This window comes from Paralichthys olivaceus, chromosome 4 (assembly GCF_024713975.1).
Source record: "Paralichthys olivaceus isolate ysfri-2021 chromosome 4, ASM2471397v2, whole genome shotgun sequence".
Taxonomy (NCBI): domain Eukaryota; kingdom Metazoa; phylum Chordata; class Actinopteri; order Pleuronectiformes; family Paralichthyidae; genus Paralichthys; species Paralichthys olivaceus.
Genome location: NC_091096.1, coordinates 23998744 through 24016971, shown reverse-complemented (window position 1 = coordinate 24016971; position 18228 = coordinate 23998744). Strand labels below are relative to the sequence as shown.

General features: G+C 40.9%; 1 protein-coding gene across 3 annotated transcripts; it reads left to right on the top strand.

Annotated features, from left to right (window-relative positions):
- Positions 1-9540: 9540 nt before the first annotated feature.
- Positions 9541-17437, top strand: cyb561a3a (cytochrome b561 family, member A3a). Of its 3 annotated transcripts, XM_020093589.2 has the most exons (7): positions 9541-9679; positions 10835-10982; positions 11671-11875; positions 15104-15312; positions 15432-15586; positions 15671-15836; positions 15922-17437. In XM_020093589.2, exons 2-7 carry the CDS (start codon positions 10842-10844, stop codon positions 15946-15948), a joined length of 903 nt encoding a protein of 300 aa, XP_019949148.1. In that variant the 5' UTR covers positions 9541-9679; positions 10835-10841; the 3' UTR covers positions 15949-17437. The 3 variants fall into 3 exon arrangements, with proteins under 3 accessions (XP_019949148.1, XP_069380409.1, XP_069380408.1); XM_069524308.1 differs by lacking the exon at positions 9541-9679 and having other exon boundaries at positions 10938-11123; XM_069524307.1 differs by lacking the exon at positions 9541-9679 and having other exon boundaries at positions 10968-11118.
- Positions 17438-18228: the final 791 nt, after the last annotated feature.

Here is an 18228-nt window from a genome sequence, read left to right as displayed (position 1 = left end):
ACCTGTCTGCTGACGAAGTAAGGTATAAACACATGAGATGATTGAGTGTTAATTCTTGACCTTGGAAACAGTCAGGGTCATTAAATTGTTTGATAAAATGATTATATTTTTCTAATGTGACATGATAAGAAGACTTTGTTCACACCACATGGAGCTGATTGCAGAGATAAGGATTTGAAAATACTGAGCACCTGAAAACCCAATTACTGGTACATTGGGGACTCCAATGAGCCACGAACTAAGACTCTCAGGATAGCTAACAACCCGCAGAGGTTCAATTTCTGAAACCTCCCATGAGTCAGTTAGAACTGGGGAGGCCTCTTGGATTAGACATGAAACATCTTCAAGAAATAAAAGCAAGTCTAGCTGCTGTACAGATCTGACATCTTCACAGATATAAAACTCAGCAGGGTTAAATTGGTCCAAAAACCCACTGAGCCCCACTAATATCTGGCTGTAGTCTGTAATGGCAATGGATTTATTGGATTTTCACTTCTGGGTCAAATGCAAAAGCTCTGATCGACAGTGAGAGAAAGGTGACACCCAGGTGAATGAGCTGATTTGACAAGACAGCAAGGTGAGAGACCTCCTCAGTTGGGGGGAAAAAGGTCAATTGCCTTTTTTAGCAGGTTTAAGTAACCCGCATACTCCCTTCTAATTTTGGTGTAAAAGAGGTATTAGAAATACAGTGTACTTTATAAGTAACACTGCTTCAAGTGTGTCTTTCATCACATTCAATTACATTGAACATGGTTGTTTGGTTTGCAGGCCCATTCCAGAGAAGCTCCATTTCAGACTGGATTGGAGATTTTAGAAGAGTTTCTGAGAACAAACTCACCAGCACAAAGGATACATCTTTCTCTGGGAATCAAATTAGAGCTTCAGGTGAGATTGTTTTTTCTTTCATACACAAGACGTGTTCTTCATCACTTTGACTCCTGCTGTTCTTCTGTCATGTGCCTGAATTTGTCTCATGGTGACCAGAGTGCTACTTACCAGCAGGAGCTCAGTAGGCCATAAGATCACTACAGAGCAGTTCTCTCTGTGCCACATCAAAACAAAGCTCTGCCCAGTGCTGTGCACTACATGTGCAGCTGCCTCATGTGCTGACAGTGACTCAGCAGGGGACATGTCATATCCTGCCGAGTGTACAAACATTGGCACTGCTTGGAACATTCCAAGGTTGAATGAATGGCCCTTTCTCTAAAAATAGAGTTCATCCCAGAGGTGCTGTGAGGGACTGGCATCACAGGACCATCAGGGTCTCATTTAGATGTTTTTCTAAAGTGTACATTCTACAGTCACTATTCACACTTCTCACTTGCTAATCATTTCTGTCTCGTTTTCTTCATTCTTTCATCCTTCATTCACTAAGTTGAAAAGCACTCTGCATTCACTGGTCATTTACTTTCATTACAAGAGCAATTTCCTTACATTACCATTCTGAATGTTGATGGGATTACTGTGTTCATCAATTCAGATACCAGCCCCATGGGTCAAAGCCAGAGCGGTTAATAGAAGTGTCACAGGCAACATTCAGCTAAATGATACCTCTGCTGTAACAAATCAGCTTTCTGACTCAAATGCATCAAAGGAATGCTAGCTGAGGACATGATTTAACATTCTGTCACAGCCGTGTAGTTACCAGTCAAATTAGCACTCAGGCTATGTGATGCGAGGTGTAGATCTATTAAAGATCTGAGAGCTCAGCTGCTCAGTGGCTGTGGTACACTTCGTTGTATACATCTTTATCACCAAGTATAAATGAAAACTTTCCCTTAAAAAAGAGACTTAAAAATGTCAGTCCACCACCTCAGTGAAGGAAAAAGCATATAACTGCAATTTGTGTTTACACTATATGGTTGTAAAATCAGAACTGAGGAATCTTATCAGCAAACCACACCTAACAAATTCTCACACTTCAAACATCTTCAAACAAAACACAAAGTTCAAACAACTAAAACATGCTTTTAAAATATGAATTCTTGAACTTGAGTTTTCTCTAAAACCACCTGATGTGTTAAATGACTTCAGAATGTGGTGCAACGAGGACAACAAATTTGAAGTTGCTCAACATCAAAGCTCTTCAATCATTTAGCTAGCGCCACTGTGAGACTACAAGCCTCTAATGACTACACCCATCAATGATGAAAATTGATTTCTTCCTAAATACCTTCGGAATTATCATTGTGAAGTAAATTTAATATGATTCTGGTTGTTATTCTAACATGGAGCCAATCAAAAAGTTGACAAATTTGATATTTACCTGGTTATTACTAACATCTTGTTAGTTAAGCGTGTTAGCATACAGACATTTGCTTAAAAAGTTGGCGTCTGATGGGAATGTCAATTTAACAGGACAAATGTACCAGATTTTGACTGGACAAGTAAACATAGATAGAGGATCATGAAAGTTGAATAATTATCTGTGAACCCAAAATGTCTCTGCAAAGGTTTGTCCCAATTCATCCAGTATGTGACATGGACATTTCTGACCTTTTGTTTTGCTATAGGTGAAAAGTCAAAGATCAACAAACTTTTTGTCCAACATTTACATTTTTCTCTGTGGAACGCAACGGCTCCCCAACCAATCAGTAGATGTGCCATCAAAATGAATTAATTCAATCACTGCTTTTTGAAATAATGTTGAGGTTTGAAATTCCCTTGAAAACCTGTCAATGAAAGTGCAATCACTGAATCACTGTGTGACAGTACATATAAAGGACCTGTAGTAACTGCATTAAACTAAAAACATAATTTTCACTTGAAGTATTTTACTCAGATTTTAAGATTGCTAATGGAAATGATGTTGATATTGAGCATTTGGTCTTCAATCAGGAACCACTTTACTATCAAATGATCATGATAAATGTTTTAAAATGCTTTGAGCCTTTTAGTGGATAGAAACCTCATGATTTAACCTTTCATACATTGGTTACTGTGCAACTGCTCCCATGAGCCTGCCAGCATGGCACTGTGCACTATTACAGCTAAAAGCAACTGTAACAGACATGTCCAGTCAGAGTTTGTCTATCATCCTTGGCGAGACTCCTGCTGACTCATCATCTCAAAAAGAATAACAGAAAGATGTGTTTGATCCTGCACAAGCAAATTATCAGCAGAGTGTGGAAGGATGTTAACACTGATAATTGTCTGAGTCGTACTTTTTCACAGATATTATATGATTCATTTTCATTGGAAGAACTGGATAACATCCCGAAATAAGATGGTTGAATTTGTCATCTATTTGTGCTTGTGGATCTTTGGCAGGAAATTGTGAGAAACTGCTTTTACAACTTTTTTCTACAAATAATCACAGGATTTTCAATAGGAGTCCTTCATATAAATATTTACAGTATACACATGCATTCACTGTCAAATCTGGTTGTGCATATATCAGTGAGCAATCACCATGGAAACATCTTATCATCACAGTCAACAACTCTTAACATTTCACTTACTGATCAAATTAATCCTTAATATTCATAATATCCTGTGCCCTCTCCTCATCTTTGCAGAGCCCGACAGTCAAAACCTCGGACTGGTGAGTAGGCAACCATCTCAGAGGCTGGTGTGAGTGGTTACACAAGGCTGAGCTGGGCCAGGATCCTTTCCAACTCCTCAGACAAACACAATCAGTTCAGGAGGAGATGAGAGCAGCAGTGGAGGAGACAAGAACCTGCAAGGCAGTGGGAATGAAGCAAAAGGGAATGTTGACAAGATTGAAGAATGAAGTCAAGAACTGAAAGTGACCAGGGCTCTGCTTTGCAAAGCCACTCCACATCCAATTGCTCATCCAGGCAGTGCACAATGTGCTCCCAAGCTGATTGTATCTGCACATATGGGGCAAACCAAAGTAAGCAACCCCACAGTGTTCAGAGCTATAGGAACCCTGGTGCACATGCACTTGGAGAGGGAGGGTACTGATGGAGGCATTAGGTCCTATAGACTGACATCAGAGGTTGAGTGGATGAAACAGTCCCAACCTTCCAAGCAGGCTGATTTTCAGGGCTTTGTGCAACAAAATTAAAATGGCCTCCTGTGTGTTTGGGGGGAGAGTAAAGTCTCAGAAGCTGTTCTCAGACTCTCAAGAGGAGCCTGATGTGAGAACACAGCAGGAGATACTCTGCAGGATTCACTTCGAGCGAGAGGGGTGTCGATGATGCTAATAACGTCTGCAGCAACTAGACATTTTCAAATATTTAAGCAGCTTTAATCAATATTTTCATGTTACCAATGGATCCCATGACTGTGTGCAATGTATAATACATTGCAATTCCACAGAGAATTACCTCTGTGAATTACACTTTTCCCCTGGTACATTCGTCTTAGGTTAGACAGATGAATAGAAAGCAGATGAATGCTAATGTTGCTCTGTCTGCTGGAGTTGGACTCATGCCAGTGTTAGCTAAAATGTGAACTATTTTAACTGTCGGCTTATTACACTGTGCCATGTGGCCAAAAAATGTCATTAACAACGGTGGTAACGACAACAACTCCCATGATTCCATGTTGTTTAATGATGTTATCAAACTTGGAATCTTTTTGTTGCTTGAGTCACCTTTATATTATACGTTAAAATGTTTTTTTTAATCGAGCCTTCAACAGGAATCCCACTCTCCCAATAACACCCTCAATCTTTATTTTCTCTACTTCACCAATTCGACCACAGTTTCCTGGGACTTTTGGTAAGACCCCAAAAAGACCAGCTGCCTCTCTTGAGAGTTCAGTGCCATTTTTGATAACAGCTCCATTGGCTCTCCACAGCTGCCAAAGACTTTGTGGAGACCCAAAACCTCTAGTGTGTGTGATCAAGATCCAAAAAAGCTTCCGGGATCACATTGACATCCAGTGGCAATATTACCATCGGTTCACTTTGATGAAAGCAGTCTCATGACATTTCCCATTGCCACAACAGCATACTTTTAACACAGCAGTGTTCACTTAGCATCCCTTCAACTTGAAATCACATTTGCATGACCGTTGTATGGACAGACAAACTGGTCTCACACAATCCCCTCACATCCCTGTAAGTGCTGTTCTGAAAGGATGCTGAGCAATTTCGAGTGAATAGGGGCTGATTTTGATGGAGACGATGATGATCACTCCATTCAGGCCAAGTAGGAAGGAGATAAAACAGTGTGTCAGTCTTAGTACCAAGATCTCTGTTCATCAGTCTTCAGAAGGGCATAAAAAGCCACTCAGTCTAACTTTTTTGGCCTTCAGCAGTGAGTTTCAGTGTTAAAATATGAGGCTAAAGGAGAACGTGTAAAATATACTGCCTACTTGGTGTAAATGAGGAGATTTGGCCTGTCCCTTAATCTGAATTTGTTACACTGATGTACAACTCTGCTGAGAATGAATTGTAAACGGTAGAATAGGTCACTGTGACAGAATTCAGGATTGCTTTCTCAGAATAAGGCGAGGCCATTTCTCCTTCACAACGCCAGCCCCTCTATTCACTGCTGGCACAGTGGCTGCACACCGTAGATCAGTATGACATCACGGATTTGAGTCTTCAATTTGCCTCGGGGCAGAATGGTTCATTCCACACACTTTGCAGCTCAATAACCCAAATGTCAGTTTCAGTGGGATTCCCAGCGGGGACCATAATTCCTGCACTTTGTCTATGAGAACTGAGCTTTTTTGACCTGAGCTGCTGCAGAATCTTACCTGACGCCTTCTGTGTGTCAGACCAGTGACATGGCAGAGGACAATATAGTTACATTTGAGTTGCGTCCAACACAAGAGCTGAAGATGATTGAAATCAAGCAGATAATGTAAGATTTAAATTCCATTTAACCTTTTCTAATACAATTCATGTTCTGTCATGTTCATGTTCATGTTTCACAGGATGGAGCGTATCATTTTTAACTCCCCAAATGAGAAATCTCACATTTTAAGCCACAAATCAACTGTTCCTTCATAACTAACCTATAATAAATAGGTGATTAACCCTCATGTTTCTCACAGAAGAAAACATATTGTTCCAGGTTTAGAACGCTGTATGACCACGCTACACTCATTTAAAGTTGTGGATTTAACTTCAGTGCTGTTGAATATGGTTTTTTATTGTTGTTATTGCCTACCCACATTTAATTACATAATTAAATATTAGCAAAATAGCAGGATGAAGTGAGTGTTTTGCTCTCCAGTTCTGTTGAGCAGAGGGTGCATCTCTTTCACGTACACATTCACAGCTACAGACATTTTAAAGTCTCCAATTCACCTAACCCCAACCTGTATGTTGTTGGACTGTGGGAGGAAGCCGGAGTTTTCAGAGAAAACTCACACAGACACAGGGACAACATGCTAACTCCACACAGAAAGGACGCAGCCAACCTCTGATTTAAACCTGGAACCTTCTTGGCTGACTGCACTGTGCCACTCTTCTTCCTCATTCCTCCATCAAATGAGGGAAACTGGATCTCACGTATGTTTATAGTCCTATTACTACACTTACATATTTTGTACAGAATATTTGCAGATGCCGCCACAGTTTCAAGGCACCCTGTCACCTCCCTGTGTTACCTTCCTAATGGTCAGTATCTCGGCTCTGAACCATAGTTGGGAGCTCTCTGGTAATTTATCTGAAGTTCGGCTTGTTGTCTGGCCGGTAACCAGCCATCCGGACCATTCTGCTGTAGAAGGAGGTGTATCGTTCAGAACGCAGCCATTTTATCTGCCCTCCAAAACAGCAGCAGCAACATACAGGGGCGTGGACACAGTTGTGTTGAAACCCTGAGCTTATCACACTTTTACTGCCTAAATACGTTCAGCATGAGCTGTTCTGCGGTTCTTCATTAGCCTGCAGGTACTATTGACACACATCCGTGTCACACTGTGGTCATCCCCATCAAAAACCACAGTTGTTTTTCCTACAGCATGTAGGTGTTCTGCGTCACACACATTGGCTTATGTACTTAAAGGGAAATGCAAGCCTGTAACACCTGTGTACAACATACGATCATCCCTGCGTCACTGCATATAACCCGGTGATATAACCACATGTGCACTACCGTCTTCTGAGGTTGCCAGTGGTTACCTCTCAGTGATAATGCAAAATGATGTTGATAAGACTTCAAACTCTATTGTTATCACGGTGTTTATTGTGCCATTAGTCAAAGCATCCAAGAAGGAGTCAAATAAATACGGAACATGAACTCAGACGCCCCCTAACAAAAGCCTGGAGCTGTCCCACTGAGTCGCGCAGCCAACTCTGCCCCCTCTACCTAAGTATCTTCATCCTCCACACTGTGCTGCTGAGGCCTGTCACACCGAGGAAGGGCGGAGACACATCTGAAAACACGGCTTCAAGGAGTCTGTCAGAGGATCTGAGAGACTTTGATAAAATAAGACAGGGACTTGTAGCCACTGACATCTTGATTTTTGTCTGTTTTAGAGAACAGAGGCTCAGGCCCTTTACACTGTTTGACTTCAGTACATGTGCAGCATGCAGCTAGATTGACTGTCAGCATTTGTGCAGATTAAAACTAAGAAATGGTCCCATGATGTTCTGTAGGAAGGGGATAAATGCTTTGTTTCCAGCTCGGGGCTTCAGTGCATGCTGTCCACCTCTCTGACTCCAAAAACACCTGCAACAAAAAAATGATTGTAACTCTGGTCAGAGAAAGAGTAACAACCACAAAGAGCCTGAATGTTGAGATATTTTTATGTTGTCAACAATAAATCTCGGCAGTCATGTTTTAGTCCAACAAGGACATGAGGTCCTTAAAGTACTCACTGCAAGGAGATATTTGCTGAAGAGGGTCTTATTGTTGTGAGCTGTAGAAAAAGCTGCTAAATGAACCTTGAGTTTAGAATCTTTGTATCTGCCCGTGCCTTCACATGTGCATGCATGTGTTTTATTGTGGCCTTGCGTTTCTGTGCCAGAGTGATTTATGCACGTTATTTACTGTAATGTGTGTGTTTTTTTTTTTTTTTGTCTCCTTGCATTGACTGCTCAGTGTTTTAAATAGCCTCTGACAATGCAGAATAATGGTATCCTGCATGATGCAGTTACTAACATCAATATTCTTCCTCTCTTGTATTGCCATGCACGCTTATAAATAATCTCAATAACTTTGTCATTTTAATATTGCACTTCTTTCTTCAGAGTGACTTTGCTGCATCTATCCAGGGACAACACAAGAGAAATACCCGCTGGTGTATTTACAGCTAACTCTCATATTTATGCGCATTGTCCGCATTAAATACACCAATAAATAAAACAAATAATAAAATAAGAATATTTTATCATGCATATTTCTAATGTACATGTTTGCTCTGCTGCAAAATAAATTACTGTGTAAAAAAAAACAGCATTTTACCAACTTAAAGAGATGGTTCTCCCAGAAAATGAAAATGAATTTCATTTACACCATGTAAACGTTTCAAGATGAAAGAAATTTGAGCAGTATGGAGGTATTTTATGGTTTTTTTGTGGGTTTTTTACATTTAAAGAAGGGGTGACCAGTGACTTCACTGAATTTGGCTGCGACACTGTTTACCCTGGAAACTACAAAATAGTTTTGGGGACTCAAACACTTCACCCACCCTTCCATCGATGGTATGTAGATAATTAGGGAATATTCAATTGTGGGTGAACTATCCCTTTAACAGTGAGTAACTGGGCCCAAGACCTTCAGGGGGCCTGAGGGCTCCATGTTCAGTGCAGCCATTAGTTTATTTTAATTTGACTGTTGGCAATTAGTTTACTAATACTGTTTTTACCACTCGTGGCCTTATTGGCACATCTACATTTTTGAATCTTGTGGAAGATTTTAAGTCTGGTTTTAGTGACTATTATTTTAATCTATGATCCTTAAATGGTGTTTGGTTCACTCACACATACACACACACACACACACACACACACACACACACACACACACATACACACACACTGCACAGACATCAAGAGAAACAGGGGTCCGTGAAGGCTCCTCTGAAGGTTAATCTGGCTCCGGCCTGCAGTGTATGCAAGCAAATCAATGAAGTAATACGAGCAATTCAAGCTGCAAATAAATAAAGCCAAGAGAAGCCAGGGGGCCTTATCAATAGTTGATTAAAGTGTTTGATTAATGCAATTATTTGGCATTTTATGTGAAAACCTTCTGCCATAATTTGACTTTTCCATCTGCTGTGTAGTTTTTTCCCCCTGCATTATCAATCATCAAACTGTGGCCGATATGTGCTGAACAGACAAAGAGATGATACAGCTCGTTCATAAAACTGTAACATGCACTAAATTAGATTTACTCCCTCTAAATTCTTCCATTGATCATTCTCAATCACAAATATACAGAATAAAACAAGTCACCTTCCAAAAACTCTGTGATGCATTGCCTGCAGATTCAAAAGAGAAGGCACACGTTTCACTTCACGAGACAAAGACTCAGACTACAGCCGCCTGCAGGTGGCGCTGTAAGACAACAGATCTGTACAGGTCAGCTCCCTTAAGTAGTGTGTGTGTGTGCGTGCGTGTGTGTGTGTCAAACAATGTCAAGTGTTGCGACACAAACACGCGCACGTGAGTAATGAAACAACATTTCCCACAAGGCCCTGCGCTCGCGATAAGGAAATGGGTTAAGTGAGGTCAGGTCGCTCTTCCTGGCTGTGGAGCGTAAACTCAGCGATTATTCACGACACCTTCACGCGTCTTGTGTTCGTAAAGCAGGTACACAACTTTACTCTGTTTGACCACGTGACGTGTCTGACTTAATGACCTGTTCTCACCGTGTGAGGCTGATCTGTAGAGAGAGAGTGTGTGTGTGTGTGTGTGTGAGATCATTAATTCATCAGCCGCAGTAGTTTGTGTCATTGGGAAGAATCGCTGTAGCTGTCATTGATAACTCAGGACAGGACTTCACTAGAAGAACAGCTTTACGTTAGAGGAGAATGGACTGTTAGCAGAGTTAGATCGCGCCGTAGATGTTCGGCGCTAATGCAGGGAGATAACTTGGACATCAGAGTCACACACACACCTACACAGATCACGTGCACCTTACAGCGTCTCTTTGAGAGCATCGTGTCCATACATGAGTCAACATAGACATGATTATTAAAACCGTAAAGAGTAAATGGAAGAAGGTCTGCGGCTGAACACTTAGAATAAACTCCTCTCCTGATCACTGTTCCTTGGCCATGGAGGAACACGTCACAAGGTGAAGGAGAGCCACGGTGCAGCCGAGTGAACCCATGAATAACTGGTCTGGGATCATCTAAGCACAAGTGAATGAAATTTGAATTTCACATGAGAGTTTCGGTTCTGTGTGTTTTAAAGAAGATCCTGAGTTGGACTCAGGTTTCAGTCATGGTGTCAGGCTGTGACTCACGCTGCACTGACTCTGTGGCTTCATGTTGAGCTCACACACACATGCATGTATCTCTACAGTTGTGAGGACACTCATTGACATAATGCATTCCCTAACCCTAACCCTAACCATCATAACTAACCCTATCCCATGCATCGCTTTAAATATATCTGCCGCAGTGAATTGTGGGATGAAAATGTCTCCTTTGATTCCATAAGGGATGGCCCAGTGTTTCCTATGCTAAAGGAGATAAGTAAGGATGCATAAGCCTCTCCTTTCCTCTTCATTGAGGGAATTGAAACAGCTCTTATGGCGGCCACTGAAACACGTCCAGGTCATTGCACTCAGTTAGGAACCTTCCTAAGCAAAGAGGACTATTTGAAATGTGTCAGTCACACATATTTCTTACTGTGCTTATATCTCTACTGAGCCTGATACTGTTCTGTGTGTTTGTCTGTGTGGAGCAGATACTATTTGGTTGATTAGCCCCAAACTGATAAATGTGTCCCACTCCCCAGACAGCAGATGCTGCAGGGCGGCCCCTCCACTCCCAGCTGCACCTCCACCGCACCGGACTGCTTCCCCCTCAGCCTCCACAACACAGCCGAATGTAGAAGTGAGATCTCGGCTGAACCAGCAGAGCGCAAAGTCAGAGCAAATAACACAGTGAGTGTGGGTTAAAGATTGACTGTGGCAAATAAAAAAAAAATCATCAGGTGCAGCTATGACTCCTGCATGGTGAGCAGCTAAGCCTTGTGTTGTAGAGTAGGAAGTGCACAGTTTTACAGCAGCTGTGGATAAGGTAAGGTGAGCAGTACATTTCTGTCAAATGTCAAGCTTTTGATAAAATGTTGAGCTTGTGATGCTGAAATAAATGGTGGTAGTTCAAGGTTAAAATAGCAGTTGTGATAGTTTTATGAAGGTTAGAATTAAGGTTTAACAGTTTTTATCCTTCCAGCCTATTGTTCTTTCACTTTAGTAAAAAGTTAAATTTTGGCAGGTAGCTGCTTCCTTTATCCATCGAACATTGATTTGGTGAATATGTGGAGGTTAAGACAGCTCTGGATTTGGTCTCTTAATATATCCGTGTATCTTTTAGCCGATGTGTCAACAGCATTTCAGTGAATATTTGATCATATGTTAAAGGACTGTTTCACACTGAGCTGTAGCCATGAATTATTGCTGTGACAATAGATGTGTGTAACCCTATTGTCTTGTAAGGAACTTTTAGACTTCCCCTGGCCGATCAGCTCTTACTTTGCAGTTACTAACTCATGTTGGGATTGAATCAGCCACACGACTCTCTCTGTCTTACCACTACGCTGCCATGCTGTTCTGATTTGATTCTCTTTAGCTGAAAGATCTCTCCAGAATGAGGCCCATCGTGAACTTCTACATATGGTACCTGCTGTGCCTGTGCCTGGGCTTGGCCTGCGTGGTGTGCGTGTGTGTGTGGAACAGTCAGTGGCGCGGCGGGTTCGCCTGGGACGGCTCGGCCCTGCAGTTCAACTGGCACCCCGTCCTGATGGTCACAGGTCTGGTGGTGGTGTACGGCATCGGTGAGTGACTTTTTCAATTTTGGATCACTAAGTTTCATTTCTCTTTCTCACTTCTACACACACACACACATATAGACACATGCCACAGTTCTCAAAACTGCCCCTGTGGTAGTTCTTATACAACAGATGTTTCCATGACTAAATCTGCATGCTGAAGTGTCCTTGGGCAAGATACTGAACCCCACATAGACAAAGTGTGTACACACAAACCAACTCGGAAGGTGAAACAACACTTGTAATGTAACATTCATGATGTATACTTGGCAAGTTTTTGTGTTTGACAGGATCACCTGTGGTTTTCTTTCCAAGAATTTTATTTCCAAACATATGTGTAACACAGGAACACGATTCAGCCTTTTCCCCTCACACTGTGACAGGCAGATTTGTGAACACCTGTTTTAAATGGAAAGATGTTATTATTAAATGCATATGAAGTCATCGAGCGTCAGTGAGCTCCATCTGCTTTGACAGTTTGAAGCAGTGGTTCCAATTGGTTGAGAGGTGAAACTAACACTGTATTGATCAGGAGTTCAATTTTCATTTCATAGGTTGGGGTGGGTTGTAATGGCAATATACCAGAGAGAGAGAGAGAGAGCGAGAGAGACTGTGTGAGTGTGGACACGTTTGGTTTGACTGACAGCTCCACTCCTACATCATACATTTCCTCCACAGTTCCACATGTTTTCAACCTGACCAGGTCTGAGCAGCCAGAGTCATAAATAACACCAGTGTGTGAGAGCAGAGGCTTTAAAGGGATAGTTCACCCAAAAATGAAAATTCACTCATTATTTACTAACTGCTATGCCAATGGAGGGGTGGGTGAAAAGTGTTTGAATCCACTAAACACTTTTGGACTTTCAGGGGTAAACACCGTTGCAGCCAAATCCAATACAAGTGAAGTAAATCATGTGATCCAAATGTCCGGGAGCCAGAGGACATTTAGTCTAAAAACATGGTGTAAATGACTTTGTTTCGAGTCTGATTTGAATGTCGGGGCTTTTGGACGGATTGGATGACACCACAGGAGCAGTTTGGAGGCATTTTAATGTTTTTTTTCTAATTGTTTTTTATGTTTGAAGAAGTGGTCATCATTTACATCAATTGTATTAAATTTGGCTCCGACACTGTTTACCACTAAAGTGTTTTGTGGACTCAAACACTTCACCCCTCCATCGCCAATTGGTGAGTAAATAATGAGTGAATTTTTATATTTGGTTTAACATAATATAATTCCAGCCTACATGAGGTTTAACTGACTGAACACACGTAACCTCCACTTTTCATCTTTGATAAAGTGCTGTTGCTGAAATGGTTAAAAGATCGTGCAGGCTGCATAGTTTGTCCCTGTCTGTGACACATTCTGCAGCGGCATTGAAACTGTAGTAAAAGGTGATTGATATTTCGCCTCATGCAGGTTGTAATGACAGTACATTATGTTAATGGTTAGCTGGACGTCAGGTGAAGAGCAGTAGACCCACAGTCTATTGGTAGTAGTCCCAGTGGACTCTCTCTCTGTCTCTTGCTCATTCACTCTCTCTGAACAAGGGTGAAAAAAAATAATCATGTGACTGTTGATAATAAAATGAAACACTGTCAGGGATCCTCACATGACTGTTTAAAGGCATTTTGGGGGGGGCAGTGCTCAACTGAAGAAAAAGGGCACCCCTCTCAAAGTTATTTATGAAAACAAAGTCAAATACAGGAAGGCAGCTTTTACTTATTCATTTATTTAATGAAGTACCAATAAACACATTAAGTATTGAGCAGATTACTGCAAAATGAATTCATACATTTATCACAAGAACAGGCAACAACAAAGAAAACAATGCTGTATACAATATACATGTGTAATTTAGTGGACTATAAAATAAATATCCATCCTAAACCATTTGATCTTTACACAAAATTGAAAAGGGTTAGCAAAATTCTGCTTGTTTTTTTGTGTACTTTACAGGAGCCTTTTTTGAATTAAACTAAAAGTTGAGCAAAGGGCAAACAACAAACTTAACAAACAGTGAAAATCTTACTCTGCATTAGAAAGTTAATGACATTATAACACTGCCTATACAACATGCTCAACTAACAGCTCAGTCGATGAGTACTGTACGTGTGATGTTATTACCTTTGTGATGCAGAATGTGTACAGCAGTATTGATATGATGTCCTGTTCAGGCTGACAGAACCAGCAGTGCACACCACTGTGGGTTTTACATGTTCACCCTGTGTGCTGGCATTAGGAGCATGGTCAGTGTGACTGTGAGAGAAAGGGAGACAGAGTCAGAGAGAAAATGATCGAAAGAGCTCCGCAATTTTAATCGAGAATTTCTGCCGTCATAGGCCATATTAAAAAAAACATAGATATTAATTTAGATATATTTTTTTACGTGTCTCACACAAAGGGCACTTTAATCAGAGGAAGAAAAAGGGCGGGTGCTTGAGCACTATCTGAGGTCTATCTGTGCACGTGCTTGGATGCCCATTGTTCAAGGTAAATATGGAAGGCAGTGTGGAGCAGGGCTACACACAGCGTTCCTATTACTTTGTTTTGCAACAGTAATTCACACTACTGATCTTCCAGGTTACAGGAAAATCACTGTGGCTGTTAATATATGTACAGTATATATGACTGCAGTTTTTCTAATGAAATATTGTGTACTGTATTATTATAAATATAAACATGCAAAATGACCAGGGTTCACGACAACCTTGGTTCACACAATATTAAGGATAACAAGCAAAAAATCTGTTGAGCATGTTTAAATTCTGTTTGCCAGTGTTTTTACTGTGCACACACTCATACAGGTCACACCTGGACTAACATGTCAAACTGCCATATTAACATAATTTTGTTGGTTGGATATTGTTAATGTGCCTGGTAACTAACAAACTTAATCTCCATGATGGAGGTAAATATACAGTTAAAGTGAAATGTATGTTGGCCAGGATGTAAAAGAAGATAAGAGAAGGATCTGAGTATGTTCAGAGAAAACTGTATCACATCTATTTTTCTACTTTCTTCATCAATCTCAAGTCCCCAGTGTGAGATCCTCCATTTCCCATAATGCAACACATTTGTGTCTTTCCCTCTTTATATACAGTCTATGGTCTTTCCTTATGACTCTGCCATGTAAAGTCCTTCTAACTCCATTCCTCCTGTTGGTATTGTGTAGACCTGAACTGAGTTAACCTTGCTAACGTGTCTCCGTTGGTCCCCCCCCCCCCCTCCAGGAGCGGTGGTGTACCGCATCCCCCTGACCTGGGGTCAGAACAAACTGCCCTGGAAGGTCCTTCATGCTGCACTGATGCTCATCGCCCTGCTCCTGTCAATCGTGGGACTTTGTGCTGTGTTTGACTTCCACAATGCCAAACACATCGCCAACCTCTACTCCATACACAGCTGGATTGGAATTACTGCTACCGCTCTTTTTGCCACACAGGTATATCAGCTATTATGAACAGAATAACTTTATAGGTCAAAGTGAATAAGGTGAGCAGAATTATTTTGTTAGTTTTTTGCTCATTCTATCTGTGGATGTCTATTTGTTTGTCCATCTAGTGGGTGGTAGGTGTGGCTGGTTTTCTCCTGCCCTGCTCCCCTATGTCACTACGAAAACTCATGAAACCCATCCATGTGTGGTTGGGAGGCAGCATACTGTTGCTCAGCATCGTCGCCTGCATCTCCGGGATAAACGAGAAACTCATCTTTACTCTGTAAGTCTCGTTTTTACTGCCTTTTTGTTTTTGTTTTTATCTCGGTTAAAATTTAAAAAAATCCTCCAACATTTTTTCCCACAGTAAAAACACCAGTGCAACTCAGCCATACTCCAGCCTTCCACCCGAGGCTGTGTTAGGAAATTCATTAGGGGTTTTGATCGTGGCCTTTGGTTTGGTCGTCCTGAAGATTCTGTCCAACTATAAATGGCAGCGACCGGACTCTCGGCCTGAGGATGTGGCTTATGAGGTCAGTGTGATGATGCTTTAAAAGAGATTAGAGAATTTATTGAGTAAAGAATTTAGTCTTAATCCTTGTCTGCTCTCTCCCACAGCCATTGTTTCAAGGAGAGAATGAATGAAGGAAAATTCTGAAATGCTCACTGCATCAAACCAGGCAGGGGAAATCTGCTCATCCATCACAGATCAGAAGAGACGAGATATCTCTACTCTGAATGTAAAAGTAGCTGCCTGGAGTTTGTAAGAATGATCTGTGTTTGCAAATATTTATTTGAAATGTATTTAACGTTGCTTTTTTTTTTTTTGCTAAAAAAAGTGTGTTTCATGAAGAATGTCCTGCTGTGCACTGTGTGAGCTCTTCAATGATGAATTGTAGCTTTTACTTCATGCAGTAAAGCTGTAACTGGGCCAAACTGATGCAGGTCTCACAAAGACTTACTTCCACTAACACACAGGTTGTCGATAGCTGGGCAATGTACTGAAATACATTGTTCACTGCAGAGCTACATGCGTAAGGCTGGATCTACTATTCATCCAGATACTAATTCAGTTTTTTAAAATTATATTTTATACACACCCAAACTTCAGTTAAGGTTGAGTTAGACTAGGACATGTTCAATCCATTTAGCTCTGAATATTGTCTTATGCAAACTTTTCAGCAGTCGACCCTCAAACTAAAGATGCCAGATACAAACCCAGAGGTCGTTTATGCTGCAATGATTCTCCTGTTAATCTGTCATAAACATGAATTTGGGAACAATGAAGAACATATATCTATATTTTCACCATGTCTTTTCTTTCGAGAAATGTTTTTCTGAGCACCACCGGCCTTATGTATACCTAATTGAGCTCTTACACTGTGTCGGCACTAAGTCTATGTTCATGTGGATCTGGGGGTGTATTGCTTCAAATGTTATTGTCTCAGGAATTTGTGTAATGCTCTTAGATTCTAAGTTCCCCGCTTTGGCCTATATGAACACCTGGATTGTTAAATTTCTCTTGCATGTGTTTTCGAGGGACTTTAGCCGCTGAGTGAAATGTCTGGCCACCTCCTTCTTTCGCAAAGATAGAAGATTGTGGTGTGATGTGACACAGCCATTTGTGATCCCCGGAGGATGAACTGTTAAACTTTTGAAAAACTGACGTTTACTATAGCACCATCATGAGGGTAATTCTTTTCCATTACTATATCTGCAAAGATCTACCATATTCTGTTTTGTCTCTGCCTTGATGTTGCATTTAAATTCACCAGATCAGTTTTTTTATATCTGCACCAAATTTCACTCATTCATAAATCTTGCCATGTTAAATAAGCTGAAAAGAATTCCTGGGTCCTCATTAAAATGTAATAATACGTTTCATGGTAATCCCTCTTGTACTGCCTTTATACAGGTAAGTGTCCTTATTAGTCTGATTTAAGTTGAGTGTTTAATGTAAGACACATCTGGTAATGAAAATGTTTGATCCAACATGATTCTGTATTCTATAGAGAACTTTGTGTAGAATGAAAAGCTGCAGAAAAATAACCTACCCTGTTCCTCTCAAAAGGATTCTTTACTCTGTTTTTCTACAGCTATCACTTTATTTGATCAATAAATACTCTGAAGTTCACAGACTAGAATCTGTCAAAAACTTCCCATCAGATTTGGGTCCATCTGCTGAATGTCAGCCTTGTTTAGGAAAAACCCAGGAATAGCTTTTATCCTCTCCCTCAAAGTATAATGAAAGCAAACAATCTGGCAGCCCCGGTAAACTCACAACTCACTTACTGAGATCTGTGGAAGGATTTTCACTCTTGACCTTTATTGTTTACTGAACGTTTACTTCTGCTGAAAGTCAAACAATGACACAGTTGAGATCTTCTCTAGACTCTGTAATGTTGCCCTCAGATATGAGCTGGAATATGGCTCCGTAGTGGAAAACTAAAGTAACTACACAAACACTAACTTGGAATGTGGCCGATACCCTTTCCATCATCGCCTACTGGTCCACCACAGACAGTCTGTCCAGATCTCAGTGTTTACCTTAAAAAACAAATTATTACTGAAGTACATTATTTGGGCAAAACCACTAAACAGAAGTAGGGAACACCCCAAGGGAAGTCTGCAGGGGAAGTGTGCAGCACAGGGATCGACATGGAATTACTCAGTGTGTCACGGGTCCAGGTTCTGACAGACTGCAGTGACGTGAGTTGGCTGTCACCTTACAGGATTGATTCATATCGCAGTGATTCTGAAAAAGTCAAAGTCAAAAAAAAGTCAGACATAATTAGATGTAAAACAATTCGGTAAATCTGCCCCAAGATAAGGAACAATATACTTTATTGCAACACATTATGAAGTTTCATTCAACTGCAAAAAGCAGTGTAACAAAACTGTAATGGGGTATATATATATATATAT

What these genes read in the sequence shown, in the direction of transcription:
- cyb561a3a (XM_020093589.2), top strand. Translation starts at nt 10,842, where the DNA reads ATGCTGCAGGGCGGCCCCTCCACTCCCAGCTGCACCTCCACCGCACCG. An exon ending in GGTGGTGGTGTACGGCATCG is followed by an intron (nt 11,876 to 15,103) that starts GTGAGTGACTTT and finishes CCCCCCCTCCAG; the next exon opens with GAGCGGTGGTGTACCGCATC. An exon ending in CCGCTCTTTTTGCCACACAG is followed by an intron (nt 15,313 to 15,431) that starts GTATATCAGCTA and finishes TTGTCCATCTAG; the next exon opens with TGGGTGGTAGGTGTGGCTGG.